The sequence below is a fragment of the Bubalus bubalis genome, chromosome 21, assembly GCF_019923935.1.
Source record: "Bubalus bubalis isolate 160015118507 breed Murrah chromosome 21, NDDB_SH_1, whole genome shotgun sequence".
Taxonomy (NCBI): domain Eukaryota; kingdom Metazoa; phylum Chordata; class Mammalia; order Artiodactyla; family Bovidae; genus Bubalus; species Bubalus bubalis.
Window position 1 is genome coordinate 60,283,738 of NC_059177.1, and position 17,373 is coordinate 60,301,110.

The 17,373-nt window shown below is 53.6% G+C and overlaps 1 protein-coding gene across 1 annotated transcript in view; it reads left to right on the forward strand.

Moving 5' to 3' along the window:
• TXNRD3 (thioredoxin reductase 3) overlaps nucleotides 1-17,373 on the forward strand; it is a 34,952-nt gene that overhangs the window by 8,110 nt on the left and 9,469 nt on the right. Inside the window, exons 3-12 of the mRNA XM_045163900.1 lie at nucleotides 1,679-1,739; nucleotides 2,648-2,757; nucleotides 5,441-5,545; nucleotides 5,754-5,826; nucleotides 6,749-6,868; nucleotides 9,017-9,159; nucleotides 9,321-9,436; nucleotides 10,039-10,264; nucleotides 11,079-11,171; nucleotides 16,873-16,949. Of these exons, the coding sequence (XP_045019835.1) occupies nucleotides 1,679-1,739; nucleotides 2,648-2,757; nucleotides 5,441-5,545; nucleotides 5,754-5,826; nucleotides 6,749-6,868; nucleotides 9,017-9,159; nucleotides 9,321-9,436; nucleotides 10,039-10,264; nucleotides 11,079-11,171; nucleotides 16,873-16,949 (1,124 nt within the window). The remainder of the gene's footprint in view (nucleotides 1-1,678; nucleotides 1,740-2,647; nucleotides 2,758-5,440; nucleotides 5,546-5,753; nucleotides 5,827-6,748; nucleotides 6,869-9,016; nucleotides 9,160-9,320; nucleotides 9,437-10,038; nucleotides 10,265-11,078; nucleotides 11,172-16,872; nucleotides 16,950-17,373) is intronic.

Here is a 17,373-nt window from a genome sequence, read left to right on the forward strand (position 1 = left end):
CCGTCAGCCGGGCCCCTCTGCAGCGGTCGTTACTGAGCAGACTTGCAGTTTGTTCTGACCCTGGCAGGGCCGTTCTCCAACGTCTCCTCCTGGCTCTTTGCTGACCGGTGGCTCACAGTGAGCCTGCTGCCAGGGGGAGCCACTGGCATCCTCTGACTCGGCCTCTGACTCTGATAGGCCTCTCAGCTGTGCCTGTGTGTGAACCGCCCCACAGTCCATGCCAGAGGGTCAGTTTCTTAGGGTAGAGCTCGGCGCTCTCTAATCTCGTGGTTTCCCTCTTGCCCCGAGCGGCCTCTGGGACCTTGCTCCAGAGCTGGGGTGCCGACCCACTTCCCCTGGGACAGCCTGCTTTATGAGCGGCTCTGATAGGGCGTAGCCTCTGGTCTCCTTGGCTTGCCTCTCCCAGCCCAGAGCCCTGCCCTGCCAGTGGGCTGGCCAGCGTGATCAGGGCCCTGCTGTTTTCATCTGGGACAGAACTCTGATCTATGAATGAGGTGGTGCAGGAGGAGAGCTTTCCCTTGCTGCCACACTCACCAGTAATACAGCCTCTGCCACTCGGACCTGAGCGATAGAAAGGCAACGGCCCGCCTTGGGGCGGCTGGGACCCCGGAGAGCAGGGCGCCTGGTCTCCTCAGCCACGGCCGCCTGCAGTGGCGCCTCCGTCACGCTCGGGGGCGGAAAACGGGCCCCTGAGGCTCTGCGCTCTTACTGATGTCTAGTAGATTCTCTTGAATATGCGTTGCCTCATTTGCTGTGAGCCCTCAACTTCCAGAGACTTTAGTGGCCCTTTTTAATCAGCTCTCACCAGCCGTGGACATCTGCCAGGGGCAGACAGGCCAAGACCCTTGCACCTCTGTCCTGGAGTTGGAGCCCCTCAGCTTCCCCTCAAGGGCTGAGGTCGCTGAAGGGCCAGAGTCCTTCTGACGGCGGACTCTGATTGACCTCAGTGGCGGCAGTTGGAGAACTCCCAGGAGGTGACTGAGAATTTCCCCTGGAAGGTCTTGCTGGCTCAGGAGATCAGCTGAGAGGGACTGGAAAGAGGAGCCGCTCCATGCAGAGCGCTGTGGAGACTTCTGGATGGATGGGGAGTAGGCGCGGGGCAGGAAGAGGTTGCAGGAGGGGTCTGAAACTCCGTAGTCACGGACAAGCTCCTGGTGACGCCCTGCTGCTGGCCCCTGTCCGCGTGGCAGGGCCCAGGGCTTTGTGTTCAGGCAACTGGCGGACGGTGACAGTGGGGGCGTCCGCCTCCCCTCCTGGCGGGCAGGGAGGGCGTCCTGCTCATCGTCGCGTGTTGAGTTTGGGGAACAATAGATGAGCCATCCTAGGTGTGTGACAGTTGAACAGTTTAGTGACTGTTGAGAGAAAACAGAGAGGAGAGGGCATGTGGACACAGGTGGGTTGGTGTGGGGCGCGCTCCATGTGAGGCGTCTGGGGTCACCCAGCTGGAGAAATGCTGCTTGTCTTGAGTTCCAAGAAAGAGGCTTGAGCGAAAGGTGCAGATTTGGAAGTGAGACAGCAGGTTGTAAAAGAAGGGAAGAGGCGGGCTGAGGTCATTCTGGGAAGGTGGCCCGGGGCTCGCAGCCCTGAAGGGCCTGTTTGAGCACCCCGCTGCTTTGCCCGCACTCCGTAGCTGTGTCTGGCCTTTGCGGGAGGAGAACACGGTGCATTTTCATTGCAGGTTAAAGAACTCTTTTCTTCTCTGGGAGTTGACTGCAACATCTTGGAACTTGATCAAGTTGGTAAGTAGAATGGTTCGTACCTGTTGTTTGTAATCAATGTCCACAAGATTGACTTCTTTCCTTGTATTGCCTCGTTCAGTTCAGTTTGCTCCCGTCTCTTGGGGTTCGATGAGCTGGTTTCACCTACCTCCAGCCCCGCAGAAGATGAACCTGTGTGTGGAAATGCTTTGCGTGGATTTTTTGCGTACATTGCATTTGAGGGGGGAGTGGAAGGCAGCCGTGGAAGGCAGCGCTGGTGGTCCTCAGGCGTGTCTGCCCGCTGTCCGGCAGCCTAGAGGAGTCAGTATCAGGACGAGGCGGGTCTGCCCGTCTCCTGAGCGCAGCCCCAGGAGGGCCGGCGCGCCAGTGTTCCCGCTTTCCTGCTTCTGAATCCCATGCACTTTCCACAGGTGTGCGTGGAGAACAGAAAGCCCAATCTCTGCCTTCACAAGACTTCACCCCTCTCTTTAGCCAGGTCAATTTAATAAGTGAAATGCTTTTGAATCTTTGAGACTTTGCTGAAGAGTTTACCACATGGGGAGCCTGAAGGACCAAGGGCCCGGTTCAGTTTTTAGGAGTGCAGGGATGTTTTGGACTATGAGCATAAAGATTTTTTCAAATGTAATTGTTGGATATATTTTCTGTGTTACCACCGTTAGAGCATGTATTATGTTTGCTCTTTAAAGACGATTCTTATCTCTCTGCCTAGCCAGTGGATTATAGATCAAATTCTAATTTGAAAGTGTTCATTTGAAAAGGAGTCAGGAGTCTGCTCTTTATTCTGTAAGGCTTCCTTTGAACCCCTGAGTCGTCGCTTCGTGAAGCTGACGACGCGCATGTGGGCATCTAAGTGGCACAGCGCTTCAGCTCAGCTCGCGGAGCCTCGGGACCTTTGCAGGGTCTTCCGTCTCTGATCTCTCATTCCTTAGATGAGGGGGCCGGCGTCCAGGAGGTCCTGTCGGAGATCACCAGCCAGAGGACTGTGCCCAGTGTCTTCGTGAATAGAGTGCACGTGGGCGGCTGTGACCACACTTTCCAGGTAAATAGTACCGTGTGTTTCTGAAGGCTGTCTGTCCAAATTTTGTTTTTAAGAAAATATTTAAAAGAGGTTGAAATGGTTTTTACAAATCTGTTCATTTGTGTCTTTTGGAGCTTGTAAAATCGAAAGCTTCCCCAGTGGCTCACATGGTAAAGAATCTGCCTGCAATGTGGAAGACCCGAGTTCGATCCCTGGGTTGGGAAGATCCCCTGGAGGAGGAAATGGCAACCCACTCCAGTATTCTGTCCTGGGAAATCCCATGGACAGAGGAGCCTTGTGGGCTACAGTCCATGGCATTCTAAAGAGTCAGACAGGACTGAGCGACTAGGCACTATAGGATGATTATCAGATAATCATGATTACTTTAAGAGAAATTAACTTTTCTACCAATTCAAACTTTCAACGCTGAGAAGAAGGTTTCGAGTGAGTTTGGAAGACAGAAGGGTGGGCTGCCCTGCTCTCTCTCTCCAAATGGGGACAAATGAGGCCTCCTTCCACCTCGAGGTTTAGGGAAATGAGGTCAGCACTGGCAGTCCAGCCCAGCGAGCACAGCTCTCCTGCCAAGGCTGCTGGCCCTTTGAGAAGCTCTGTTTGGTTCCTAGAATGCAGAAATGAACAGGAATCATTTGGTTACGTAGAAATAGATAAAAATTGATATGTAATAATAAGGATCTTATTTTAACTATCTGTTTGCTTTTATTAAAACTCTGCTCTTAGGTCCTTTATATATGTAATCATCAGCAGTGATGGATTAAATATTTAGGTTTAGATTCAATTAAGAACTACATTTTTGGGGCTTCAGCGGTGGTACTTTGGATAAGAACCTGGCTGCCAATGCAGGGGACATAGGTTTCATCCCTGGTCCAGGAAGATCCCACATGCAGCAGAGCAACCAAGCCTGTGAGCTGCAACTACTGGGGCCCTGCACCCAGAGCCCGTGCTCCCCGTCAAGAGACGCCACCGCAGTGGGAAGCCCGCGCACCGCAGCTAGAGAGCTGCCCCGGTCACTGCAGCTGGAGGGAGCCTGCACAGCAACAAAGACCCACACAGCCAAGAAGAAAGAAAGTGATTTTTAAAAAGCTTCATACATTTAAAAAGAAAGAATTACACTTTTGTGGGGAGAAAAGGCTGTCTACATCGCACGCTAATCTGGGATCAGCATCAGTTTCCGGTAACTGCCGCCTCATCCGCCCGGAGGCAGGTGCCATGGCTGCAGCCTCCAACGCCCTCGGAGGCGCCGGGCTCGGCAGTGCCGCTGGCAAAGTGCATCACGGGGTGTGCGGGGTGCTTCGGGCTGCAGAGACGCCGGGTCTCCTCGGAGGCTGAAAGCCCTGCCCCGGCAGCAGCTCTGTGCGAGGTGGACGCACCTAAGAGCACCCGAGGCGGGGGCTGCCGGCCGGGGCCGCGCGCCTCGCCGGGTCTGTAAGGTGGACGCGCCTAAGAGCACCCGAGGCGGGGGCTGCCGGCCGGGGCTCGCCGGGTCTGTAAGGTGGACGCCCCTAAGAGCACCCGAGGCGGGGGCTGCCGGCCGGGGCCGCGCGCCTCGCCGGGTCTGTGGTCCTGCAGCACTCGCACGGCACTCGCAGGACAAGCCGGCTCGGGAGCCAGCGTGATGACTGAGCAGCCGACCTCGCACAGACAGAACTGCCGTTCAGCCTCACGTGGAGCCTCCAGCCTTGTCCACGCTGCTTCTGGCTGCAGGGAGGGCCACGTGGACATCAGGTTGTGCCTCCGGGTCAGCCCTGACCTTTCGCAACAGATGAAGCAGAAGGCTTGTGTTGTACCGGAAGTTGCACGATTTAGGTCAACCTATGAAAAATCAGGAGAAAACCTACAGTGCATGCCCGCCGATGATGCGTGAGCACTGTTTTCAGAGAAGACTAGCGCAGGTGGACGCGGGCAGAGGATGCCGCTCCTGGTCTTACATCAGGCTCATGTGCTCGCCCCTCCCAGCCATCCTCGGAGCCAAGTGCTGGTCGAAAGGAAAGTCGCTTCAATCAGAAAAGCCGGTATCTGGGAAGAAGGGGACCCACGTCCCAGAACCAGCTTGCAGGATTCTGCTTGGCCATGAACGTTTTTAAAGGGAAAAGAGGGAATCAGTTAATCGCTAAGGTGGGAGGTCAGCTTCTCCGTCGTCTTCCATCGTGTGCAGACCCGCTGACACCTCCAGCCCTGCTTGGCACTCCATCGTGCCCTCTCGGTCCACCTGCACGCTTGCTGAGCGGAGAGTGTGCTCGAGAGTCACTCACTTTTTAACTACTCAGTTCCTCATGCTTTTTTACAGCTTCTAACCCGGGAGGGGAGTGCACCGCTTAGCAAGGCGTGTGTGCCTCCAGTGGAGCAGAAGTCAGGGGCCAGGTTAGGTGTCACCAGTGAGCTCATCTTTATGGTTAAGGTCTGAGGAGAACAGAGTGAGCCGGCAGGAAGGCTAAGAGAGCTGCTTACGGAGCGAGCTTGTCTGACATGGGATGAGGCCCGACCTCCCCGCCATCTGACATGTGCCTCGCTGTTGGGTGATAACCAGTGCGTTTATCTGCTGTGGCATCGGTCTGACTAGTTGGGCCCAGCCGAACACCCTCCAGCTTACCTGCACTGCAGGTTAACTGTCCCTGAGGTTTCTATAGAAGCCGTGTGTGCTGAGTCAGCTCGGTCGTGCTGTGTTCTGTCCTTTGACTCCCCCCAGGCACATCAGAGTGGTTTATTACAGCAGCTCCTCCAGCAGGATCCGGCGTATGACTACGACCTCATCGTCATCGGTGGGGGCTCCGGGGGCCTCTCGTGTGCTCAGGTGAGAAGAAGCAACCCCCACGGATGATCCTCACGGCGATGGCCATAAGCCTCCTTCTGCCGTCGATACTTAGGCCGTTCCAGACTGTGCCGCTGTTGTGGCGTGGCTGGGTTAAGAAAGAGGAGAGACTGTTTCGTCACAGACACGGTCTCATCCTTCAGGGGAAGGTCAGGAACACGACGAGGTCTCCGTGTGTCTCTGTTCGCAGGAAGCCGCCGTCCTGGGGAGGAAGGTCATGGTGCTGGACTTCGTGGTCCCGTCCCCCCGTGGCACGGCCTGGGGTGAGTGGCTCTCCTGCTGTCGTCGGGGGGCTTGTTGTCTTTGGTTCTCGTTGGTCTGCCTCGGTCCTCACCACAGCCCCAGAGGGTGACCCGCCTGCCTTGGGCTGAGGACACTGTCCCCGGTCCTGTGTTAACAACAGACACCAGAAAGATAACACGAAAATGATTAAGGAGGATTTTGCAAAGGGAAATTCCATGCCCCAAGTGTTCCACCGCGTGTGCCAGGATAACTTTGCACCCACATGGGGGTGTTTCACGGTTGTGGTCTCGGAGCGGGGTGTACCCCATCATGCTTGCCTAGGTTGGCCGTGACGCTTTTCTGTGTCTCTGCGTGGATATTATAACCGACACCCTGGCTGCAGGAAGGTCAGCTGAGTACTGTGTGCTCACTCCAAGTCCATTTGGTGCACACTTGTCCTCCTCTCTTGCCGCCTCCCCATCCCGGGCACAGCCCTGCCTCCTGGTACCAGGGGCATGCGCTCTCGGAGGGCACAGGTGTGAATGTCTGTCTCACCCCATGTTGGTGAGAGTCCAGGCGGCTGGCGGCGGGTGGTACCGGCCCAGAGGAGTCAGGGCTGCCCAGGGAAAGGCTGGAGGCAGGCCCTGCCTGGCCTCAGAGCAGCGTGTGCCCAATTAGCCCGACCCAGTCCTGACCACCTCGTGCTTGGGACTCAGGTGGAAGTCTTGGGTTCTGTACCCAGGAAACTGTTCAAATGCACATCAGAATTTGCTCATTCCTGGGCCTCCTGCAGGGACCCTCGGTCACTGTAACGCAAATCATTCTGTGTACTGGTGTGTGATGCTGACCCCACAGTCGTCAGGGCTGTTGTTTCCACATTTTCATAGCACCCACTCTGCGTGTGAATAAGCCACATGAACACACACTTGCACGCACAGCATCACAGCTGTGGCTCTCACTCAGGTCTTGGTGGCACGTGTGTGAATGTCGGCTGTATCCCGAAGAAGCTGATGCACCAGGCCGCGCTGCTGGGGCAGGCGCTGATCGACTCCAGGAAGTTCGGCTGGGAGTACAGTCAGCAAGGTGGGTGATGCGTGAAACCGTCCAGACTGGGAGGAAAGAGGGAAGGATAGGTTTCTTAGAAATGCTTGCTCTTTCTGTTTCTGTAGTCGGCTTTTATGCTAGTTTAATAAACACTCGTTAGGAGCTCACATGTGCCAGCGGGACCCAGGATTCCAAGACGGTCATTGCAGACCTGCTGTCGGGGCCTTAGGGCTGGGGAAGGGTTGTTGCAGCCCCGGCCATCCCAAACGCACAGCAGAGTGTGCGGGAGCTTTCAGGGCAGGAGTTAGGATGCGAGTCTAAGGAGAGCCCTGACTTGGGTGGAACTCAGCGGGCAGGCTGGATGGACCAGGGTGGAGTGATGTTCACGCTGGCCTGGAGGTGGTCCAGGGGCCTCTGAGCGCGTCTGAGAAGGTGGAGGAGTGCGGCAGGCCTGGAACACACAGAACAGTGAAGAGGGGCGTGAGAGCCGATGAGGCTGGAAAGCTGTTGAGAAGAAGAGTGTGCAGAACTTCCGTACCAGCAGCAGTAACTCACAGGAAGTGGAATAACGGGGATCACAGCAAACGTGATACAAGGCTTGGAAGGCCCTCCGCTGGGGTGTACAGAACACTCAAGGGAGGATGAAAGCACAGCAAAACCGTGCTCTGATTCTGGAGGGGATGCTTACGTACTGTGAAGGCATTATCTCAGAGCTATTTCATAAAGTTTATTTAAAGTCCAAGGAAAATGTCAGAATTTTTTTTTCCTTTTGGAACTGGACAGATCATTCTCAAGTTCATATTGAAAAGTAAACGCGTGAGGGTAGCTGTGCCACCTTTGAGGAACCAGGGGAGCGACGTTTCCACCTGAATTTAAGATGCTGTTGCTCGTCACACGACCGAGTGGTCAGCTGACGCAGCAGAGCAGGCTTTCCATGGACCTGCCACCTCAGGGCCCTGGGGACCTTCCAGGTGTCCTGCTCCTGACTCTGCAGGTCTGGGGGAGGGGTCCCCAGGAGCCGAGTATCTCAGCCTGCTTCTCAGGGTGCTGACATGCAGGCATGTTGTGAAACTTCTGAAAATGTCTTTTACACAAACCAGAAGCAAAGGTCCCCGGGGCCATGAGATGCACAGTTCTCTGAGGCCTGGGAGCCTGGCCTGTCTGGAGAGAGGGGCCGACAGAGGACGTGAGCCTGGCAGAGAGCTGCTCAGTGGTGGTCGTCACCCCGGGATCAGGGGCGTGGGGTTGGGGAACACAGTCACCAGACTGACCGTCTTGGCCACACGTCTTAGACCTGTTGTCCTGTTGCTGAGGTTGTAGGAAGGGTGATGTGACATCTGGGCCGTAATCACTGATGTCGCCCAAGTCCCCACGCGCAGTGACCTCTGTCCTCCGCTGTGCTCTGGGGTCCCTCAGCCTGGTGGGCGGGTCCCTGAGTGCGCTGGAGGGTCAGGGTCCAGATGGACCGAGGGTGAACCCCCGGTCGGCCGGGTTTGTGGTTGAGGGTCTCACCCAGCTTGACAGGACCCTGGACCAGTGTTTCCCTGGGGAGCATCAGCAGATGGGGTGAATCCAGGAAATGAGCCCCACCTGGCAGGCCCAGGAGTAAGGAGGAGCCTTGATCCCACCGGCCTCAGCCTGGCTTCAGCAGGAAGTGGGCGAGCTCTCGCCTGAGCTCCGGTGTTGACTGTTACAGGCCTGCCTGCGGGGACCCGTGTCCCACCTGTGCATCCTGGGCCCGGCTGCGGGAGGGCTGTTTCCCGCCCCACTCCATGCATTTTCATCATGTTCAGAACTCTGCTTACGACGTGTTTGTGATATGAAAGAAGCTGTGTGTGTGAGTCGCTCAGTCGTGTCCGACTCTTTGCAACCCCATGGACTGTAGCCTGCCAGGCTCCTCTGTCTATGGTATTCTCCAGGCAAGAGTACTGGAGTGGGCTGCCATTTCCATCTCCAGGGATCTTCCCGACCCAGGGATCGAACCCGGGTCTCCTGCCTTGCAGGTGGATGCTTATCTCCTGAGCCACCAGGGAAGCCATGGTGGCTGTATTTGGCATACGAAGACTTCTTGCTAATTATCTTCTGTTCACTTCTGGATCCTTAAAGCGATGGACGCGCGTGTGCCATGCGTGACTTCACGGTGGCCGTGCAGCCCCTCACGCCCGCCTGCCCCTGGTCTTTCCCCAGTGAGGCACAGCTGGGCCACCATGACAGAGGCCATCCAGAGCCATGTCGGCTCGCTGAGCTGGGGCCACCGGCTAGCCCTGCGGGAGAAGGCAGTGACCTACGCCAACGCCTATGGGGAGTTTGTTGAGCACCACAAAGTCAAGGTCAGTTGGGCCTTTGGCCCCGTTGGTTGCCCCCCTTACTTGCGCCTGTGCCCGCGTTAACCGGGACTCCGTGTTGAGGGCTGCAACCAGTGTGCGGGCGTCCTGGTGTCCGATCAGTCTGGTACTAAAGGAAAAGTGAAGTTTGCTTTGCTTTTTTCAAGGCAACCAACGAAAAAGGACAGGAAGCGCTTTATACTGCTGCGAAGTTTGTCATCGCGACAGGAGAGAGGCCGCGCTACTTGGGGATCCCGGGAGACAGAGAGTACTGCATCACCAGGTGGGGTTAACTAGGCCGTCTGCCCGTAAGTCGCGTTACATTTGTGTCTCCAGACTGTTCACTCCCTGTTTCATTTCACGAGAGATTTGCGTTGACGACAAGCGGAAGGGCACACAAGGCAGAGCTGAGAGCACAGATGCACAGTGTCTCCAGGCCTCCAGGCGGGAGAGTGAGTCTGGGCTTTGCTCCACACTCGCTGGAGCCCTGAGCGAAGCAGCAGATGCCGCTAGCTTCAGGCTTTCGTGTCTGTGATGGTGGTGGACCAGGTGACCAGGAGACTCGCTGTCCCGATGATAGGACTTGACAGGAATTCCCAGGGGACAGCTGTCAGGAGGACCTGTGACCTCGATGTTTGAAGCAGGACAGCGACTGGCACACTTTCTCGACCAGACGCACTTTAAGAAACACGCTTTTCACTGTGTGGCTGTTCAGGTGAACACCCAACGCAGGCTTTGCACGTGGGCCACCGTTTGATTTCCAGTCTCCTGGCTGGACGTACTCCTCCGAGGTGGACACACCTGCAATCCCCGAGAGCCACTCCCCCCAGTGCCCACTTGCTCTGGCCCCGGCGCTGTCCCACATGGAGCCTCTTCTCTCTGCAGCGACGACCTGTTCTCGCTGCCCTACTGCCCGGGCGCAACCCTGGTGGTGGGTGCGTCCTACGTGGCGCTGGAGTGTGCGGGCTTCCTGGCCGGCCTGGGCCTGGAGGTCACGGTCATGGTGCGCTCGGTGCTCCTGCGGGGCTTCGACCAGGAGATGGCCGAGAAGGTGGGCGCCTCCATGCAGCAGCTCGGCGTGCGCTTCCTGCGCAAGTTCGTGCCTGTGGAGGTGAGTCCCGGCTCCGGACCGCCTTGGCCGTCGCGCTGCCGGTCCAGCTCCACAAGCTCCCCTTCTGTTTGGTTTTTTAAAAAATCCTGAGGCATTTGGGATGTCAGTTCCTCGACCAGGGATCGAACCTGTGCCCCCTGCAGTGGGGGTGTCGAGTCCTAACCTCTGGACCACCATCTCCAGGAGGGAGAGGTTCCTCCTGGGGCTGCTCAGGTTACCCTTGTTCACGCTGCTCCCCAGGGACCCTGAGGGTGGGGTGCCCCTTCCAATCCCTGCCCGCCCCCCCCGCCCACAAGTCACGTCTCAGTGCAGACGGCTCTACTAGCATCCGCCTCAACTCCACGCCGTTCACACAGCCGCCTGCTGGGCGCCTCCGCTTGAATGCCTCTCAACATTTTAAATGCAACAAGAGAAAATAAAGCTCCCGATTTCCCGCCCGGTGTCCTCCCGCTGCCGTCCTGGCCTGTCTCCATCCCTGGGAGGTGGTCCCCTGGTGCACACGGACCCCTGCGGCTTCCCGCCACTCTTCCCGCTCACGCAGGGGCTTGTCTCTCCCTCGACCACCCTCGGGCCAGTCCTCTGTCCTCCGGCCCTGCTCCGTGCAGACGGAACATGCCTGCCTGCACACACGCCCTGTGCCCCTCCCCCCCGTGTGCTCCGTGCACACGGAACACGCCCACCTGCACACACGCCCTGCGCCCCCCACCCCCCGTGTGCTCAGATGGAACACGCCCGCCTGCATACACACGCCGCGCCCCTCCCCCCATGCCGTGTCACCTGCGGACAGAATCCGCGCACTGTCCATCCCTGCCAGGTCCAGCAGCTGGAGAGGGGCCTGCCCGGGAGGCTGAAGGTAGTGGCGAAATCCACGGATGGGACAGAGACAATGGAGGGCATCTACAACACGGTGAGCATCTGCCAGGCGAGCGGGGGTGGACAGACACTCTTGTGAAATGGCGCAGATGAAACACGTGGGGAGATGATACCAGGGTTGACTTTTTTGACTCTCTGTGAGAGTCTAGTACATATGGAACATGTTGGGCTGTTGATATTTGATGGTTTTTGGTGGCACACGAAGAATACGATGCTGAAATATGCGGGTGTGTGTAACTGTGCAGGGAACAAAATCTGGAAGCAGGTGTGAGTGCAAGTCGCTCAGTCGCGTCCAACTCTTTGTAACCTTGTGGACTAATACAGTCCATGGAATTCTCCAGGCCAGAATACCGGAGTGGGTAGCTGTTCCCTTCTCCAGGGGATCTTCCCAACCCAGGGATCAAACCCAGGTCTCCTGTGTTGCAGATTCTTTACTAGACGAGCTACATGGGAACCTGGAAGTAGGTGTGCCTGCCTGCTCTCAGCGCTCACTTCTGGGTAGTTAGATGTCTTATACATTTCTGCATTTGACTATTTTTGCAATAAGCATTGATTATATTTTATAATCAAAAGCAACAAAAACGAGCTATGTCAAATCTGCAAACAGTGTGAGTAGTCCGCGGACTCTTGGGTGGCAGTCGTTATAACTGAAACTCATGCAAGTCAGACACCAGCATTTCTCGTGTAAACTGTAGTTTATCGCTAACCTGGATCACACTATTCATGTATGGTTCATATACTCTAACAGTATGTTTGTTTTTTCAACTAAAAGTGAATGATGTTGTGAAGATGACCAAAGCCAAAGGTAGGTGTAAGGAAAACAAGCATAAGAACCAGCCCCTGTCGGGATTGATCAGGGCCGCGGTGCCCCTGTCGGGATTGATCAGGGCCGCGGTGCCCCTGTCGGGATTGATCAGGGCCGCGGTGCCCCTGTCGGGATTGATCAGGGCCGCGGTGCCCCTGTCGGGATTGTGATCAGGGCCGCGGTGCCCCTGTCGGGATTGATCAGGGCCGCGGTGCCCCTGTCGGGATTGATCAGGGCCGCGGTGCCCCTGTCGGGATTGATCAGGGCCGCGGTGCCCCTGTCGGGATTGATCAGGGCCGCGGTGCCCCTGTCGGGATTGTGATCAGGGCCGCGGTGCCCCTGTCGGGATTGATCAGGGCCGCGATGCGTGTGTAACCACTGGAAGCGCCCGGTGCTGCACTGCCCAGGCTTCCGGCTCACGGTGCGTCTGCCCTTCGACCTAGGCCGTCTGTCGTAGCCCCCAGCAAAGTTAGTACATTTCTCTATAGACATCAAGAACATCTTCCGTTAGGCTTGTTCCTAGGCATTTACATATTTTTGTATAGTTACAAGTGCTGGTTTTCAAAACGTGTCATTGTCTTTCACAGTCTGTTGCTGATACATAGAAAGGCTGCTCACTTGTGTGACTGTGTGATTGAATTGTGTGATTCGATTCAGCTGAGCCCATTTGATCACGTGTCCTTAAACGGTTCAGCGTCTTTGTTATACATGTGTAGCAAGGACTTGCTTCCTTCTGTTGACTCTTCCTTTTCTTCCTTTTCCGCATGAGGGCACCAGCCACGGCCCCCACGCAGTACTGACAGGAAATGCAGACCTGGACACGCCAGCCTTGCTCTGGGGTCGGGAGGGAGGTTTCCAGTGTTTCATGGTTAAAGAGTAAGGTTTTTCCATAGGGTTTTGGTAGATAATCATGGTAGAGAAATCATTTTCTATTTTTGTTTGCTAAGTTGTTTTTGTTGTTGTTGTTATTTTGGTTTTTCGTTTGTTAAAAGTCAGCAGTAGGTATTCAGCTGTAAGAATGTTCCTTTTGTGGCTATTAATGATTATTTTTTTCTTTAATCAATTAGTGTGTAGCATTATATTGATTTACAGTCAACTTTATATTACTGGTGTAAATCCAACTGGATAATGAATGGATCTTTTTATATATTTTTAGATTTGGCTATTTAAAATTTTTGTATCTATATTCATGAATTGTATTGGCTTATAATTTTCCTTTCACATATTGAACTTCCCAGATTTTGATATCAAAGTTTTCTGTTTCCTGAAAGAAATCCAGAACACGCCCTTCTTTTTCTCTTCTCTACAAGCATTTATGTGCTACTGGAATTGTTGTTTTTGTTCAGTCTCTAAATTGTCTCTGACTTTTTCGGACCCCAGGGACTGCAGCACGCCAGGCTTCCCTGTCCATCACCAGCTCTCAGAGCTTGCTCAAACTCATGTCCATGGAATCAGTGATGCCATCCAACCGTCTCACCCCCTGTCGTCCCCTTCTCCTCCTGCCTTCAATCTTTCCGAGCACCAGGGTCTTTTTCAATGAGTCAGTTCTTTGCATCAGGTGGCCAAAGTGTTGGAGTTTCAGCTTCAGCATCAGTCCTTCCAATGAATATTCAGGGTTGATCTCCTTTAGGATGGACTGGTTGGATCTCCTTGCAGTCCAAGGGACTCTCAAGAGTCTTCTCCAACACCACAGTTCAAAAGCATCAGTTCTCCGGTGCTCAGCCTTCTTGATGGCCTGATGTGAACAGCGTTCACCGTCTGTACATGATGACCATAGCTTTGACTATACAGACCTTTGTTGGCAATGTGATGCCTCTGCTTTTTAATGTGCTGTCTAGATTTGTCATTTGTGCTGTCTAGCTTTTCTTCCAAGGAGCAAGCATCTTTTAACTTCATGGCTGCGGTCACCATCTGCAGGGATTTTGGAGCCAAGGAAACAAAGTCTGTCACTGTTTCCACTGTTTCCCCATCTATTTCCCATGAAGTGATGGGACCGATGCCATGATCTTAGTTTTTTGAATGTTGAGTTTTAAGCCAACTTTTTCACTCTCCTCTTTCACTTTCATCAAGAGGCTCTTTAGTTCCTCTTCACTTTCTGCCATATGGTGTCATCTGCATATCTGAGGTTGTTGATATTTCTCCTGGCAATCTTGATTCCAGCTTGTGCTTCCTCCAGTCCAGCGTTTCTCATGATGTCCTCTGCATAGAGGTTGCATAGCAGGGTGACAGTGTACAGCCTTGCGTGTTTGATAGAGTGGGCCTAGAATGTTCAGTGAAGATATGTTCAGTTTTCTGTAACAGTCAAAGGACTGCTTAAGGCTGCTCTTTTTCTGCCAGCTTTTCCTGTTGAGTCATGGGTGATCTGCAGCCATGCCGTCCGCACCCCTCGGGGTCCGTCTGTGTGGTGTGTGTTGGTGGCTGGTTCTTATACACCTGCTCTTCTCCAGATTCTCTTTCAATTATAGGTTATTAGAAGATTCTGAATAGTTTCCTGTGCTCTACAGTAGGTCCTTGTTAATTATCTACTTTATATATATCCTGTGTGTCTGTCAATCCCAAACCTCTAATTTATCCCTTCCTCGTCTTGCCTCTTTGGTGACCTTAAGTCTGTTTCCTGTGTCTGGCAGTCTGCTTTGGTTTTTGACTAAGTTCATTTGTACCATTTCTTTAAGATTCTACATGTAAGTGACACCAGGTGACAGTCGTCTCTGGCTGGTTCCCTTGCTTAGTGCGATCGTCTCCGTGTCCGTCCACGTTGCTGCAGTGCCACGGGGCCTTTTTACGGCTGAGTAGTATTGCATGGCATGTGTTCACCACATCTTCTTTATCCATCCATCTGTCTGTGGACACTTAGGTGGCTTCCTCCACATAAATTTAAAACCAGCTTTCCAATTTTGAAGAAGAAGCCTGTTGGGATTTTGACTGAGATTGTATTGCTTATATAGATGAGTCTGGTAAAACTGACATCTTAAATCAGCAGCATTGATTTTTCCTGTACACGAACCTCTGTGTTTTTTCCATTTATTATGTTTGCAGGCTCTTTAGTTTCTCTCAGCAACATTTTATCATTTTTCTCTGGAGGTCTTTCATGTTTCTGTTAAATGTATCTCTGAGTACTTCATATTTTTAACCTCTGCAAATGACATTTTAAGTTTTTAAATATTCAGCAGTTAGTTGGTAGTACGTAGAAATACACGTGATTTTTCTGTATCGCCTTCTTAGGATTTGTTCTGCATCAGACAGTGGTTTGGTTTCTTCTTTCCAGTCTGTGTGCATTTGTTTCCTTTTCTTGCCTCGTTACCCTGCTAAGACATCCGCGGGGGCTGGCAGAGCCTGTGAGGGTCTCCCGTCGGGGGGTGAGGCCTCTCTCTGCTGCGAGCGTGCACACCCTCAGGCTTCTGCAGACCCTTCTGTTAGGCTGGGCCCGCGTGCTTCTAGTCCTAGAGCTCCGAGGCGTTTACTGAAATCCTCAAGGGTGCTTACTTTTGTCAAATGCTGTCCCAGCTTCTATTGGGATGAGTAAGTTTTTTTCTTTTTTATTCTGTTCAAATGATGAATTCCATTGATTGGTTTGTATGTTAAACTAGATTTGTATTTTGGGACAAAGCCCAAAATACTTGGTCACGATCAATTATCCTTTATTTATGTTGCTCTATTTTATTTGCTGGCATCCGTTAAATAGCTGGCGTCTGCGTTCATGGGGAGTGTTGGCTTCTGATTTTCTTTGTTTTGAATTATTAGTGTTTTGCCGCGCTGGGTCTCTGTTGCAGCGTGCGGGCTTTCTCCAGTGGCAGCGACTGGGGGCTGCTCTTCCTCGCCTTGTGTGAGCTTCTCACTGCAGCGGCCTTTCTTGCTGCTGCGCGTGGGCTCTGGAGCGTCCAGACTCAGTAGCTGTGGCCCAGGGGTTTAGTTGTCCCTCGGCACGCAGGCCTTTCCCAGACCAGGAATCGAACCCGTGCCCCCCGCACTGGCAGGTGGATCCTTAACCATGAGCCACCAGGGGTGCCCTCTCGAGTTTTCTTTTCTTTTTACTGCGCTTGTCTGACCTCGTGTCAGACGTTTACGCCTCACACACAGGCCTTGGGATGTTGCGCCTGCTCCTGGTCCTGGGGGCTTCGTGTGTCGTCGGCGCTTTCCCTGTGTCGCGTGCACTTTACTAACAAGGCCACCTGGCCCGAGAGTTAACTCTCGGAGACGTTTCTACACCGTGGACTTGGTCTCTGTGAGTATGAAGCCCTTAATCTGCTTGAGCTGCCATAGCATCTAGGGGTTGATCACACGGGGTCACAGGGAAAAAGTGACCATCTACGCACCAAGGAGAGAGGCCTCAGAGGAGACTGACCTGCGGACTCTTGGTCTCAGGAGTCTGACCTCCAGAACAGAGAGGAACCTCATCCGGGTACTTTGTTGTGTTCTGAACTAGGACACTCTTCCCTGGTAGAAAAGTCCGCCTGCCAACGCAGGAGACAAGGGTTCAGTCCCCTGGAGAAGGGCGTGGCTACCCATTGATTCCAGTATTCTTGCCTGGAGAATTCCATAGACAGAGGAGTCTGGCGGGCTACAAGGTCATGGGGTCACAAAGAGTCAGACAAGACTTCTCGACTGAACAACGGCCTTGTTGTACCTTAATCGACTCTGTAAAGGCCCTTCTCCAAATCCAGTCGCATTCCGAGGTCCTGGGGGTCAGTGCCTCGGCACGCATTAGGGGAGGGGGCGTGGTGCAGCCTGTGCCATAGGGTCACTGAGTCCTGGGGGTGTGAGTTTGGTAAAGTCTTTGCAGGCATCTATTTCATCTAAACTGTCAAATCGATAGGCACAGGCTGTTGATGACATTCTGTTATTCTCCTATCAGCTTCTGAAAGATTCATCGTGATGTTCTTGTTTTCGTTCCTGGCGTTGATCTGTGTTTCTGCCGTCTCTCTAAACGCAGGTTTTGTTAGCAATTGGTCGTGACTCCTGTACGAAGAAGTTAGGGCTGGAGAAGATTGGTGTGAACGTCAGTGAGAAGTAAGCACCCTGGTGTTAGCGCCCAGCCCTGCTCAAAGCTCAGTGTTTCCACAGATCGCCCCTGGGAAATTCTGACTTCATTACTGAGGTGCTCTGAATTTATTTTGTAGTAAGTAATCTGTCAGCTCTGTATTATCAGTTATTTCATTAATCAGTTGATAACTCTTAATGTTTTCCTTAAATATTTCATGCATTAAGCAGTTACTTGTAAAAAATAATTGTGGAAATGTATGCATCCACTTTCTGTTTAGAATGAATTTGTCTGTCCTTGATCAGGCAAGGAGGAAAATTCCAAAGCAGTATGTTCAACTCTCGGAGAAGGCAATGGCACCCCACTCCAGTACTCTTGCCTGGAAAATCCCATGGATGGAGGAGCCTGCTGGGCTGCAGTCCATGGTGTCACTAAGAGTCGGACACGACTGAG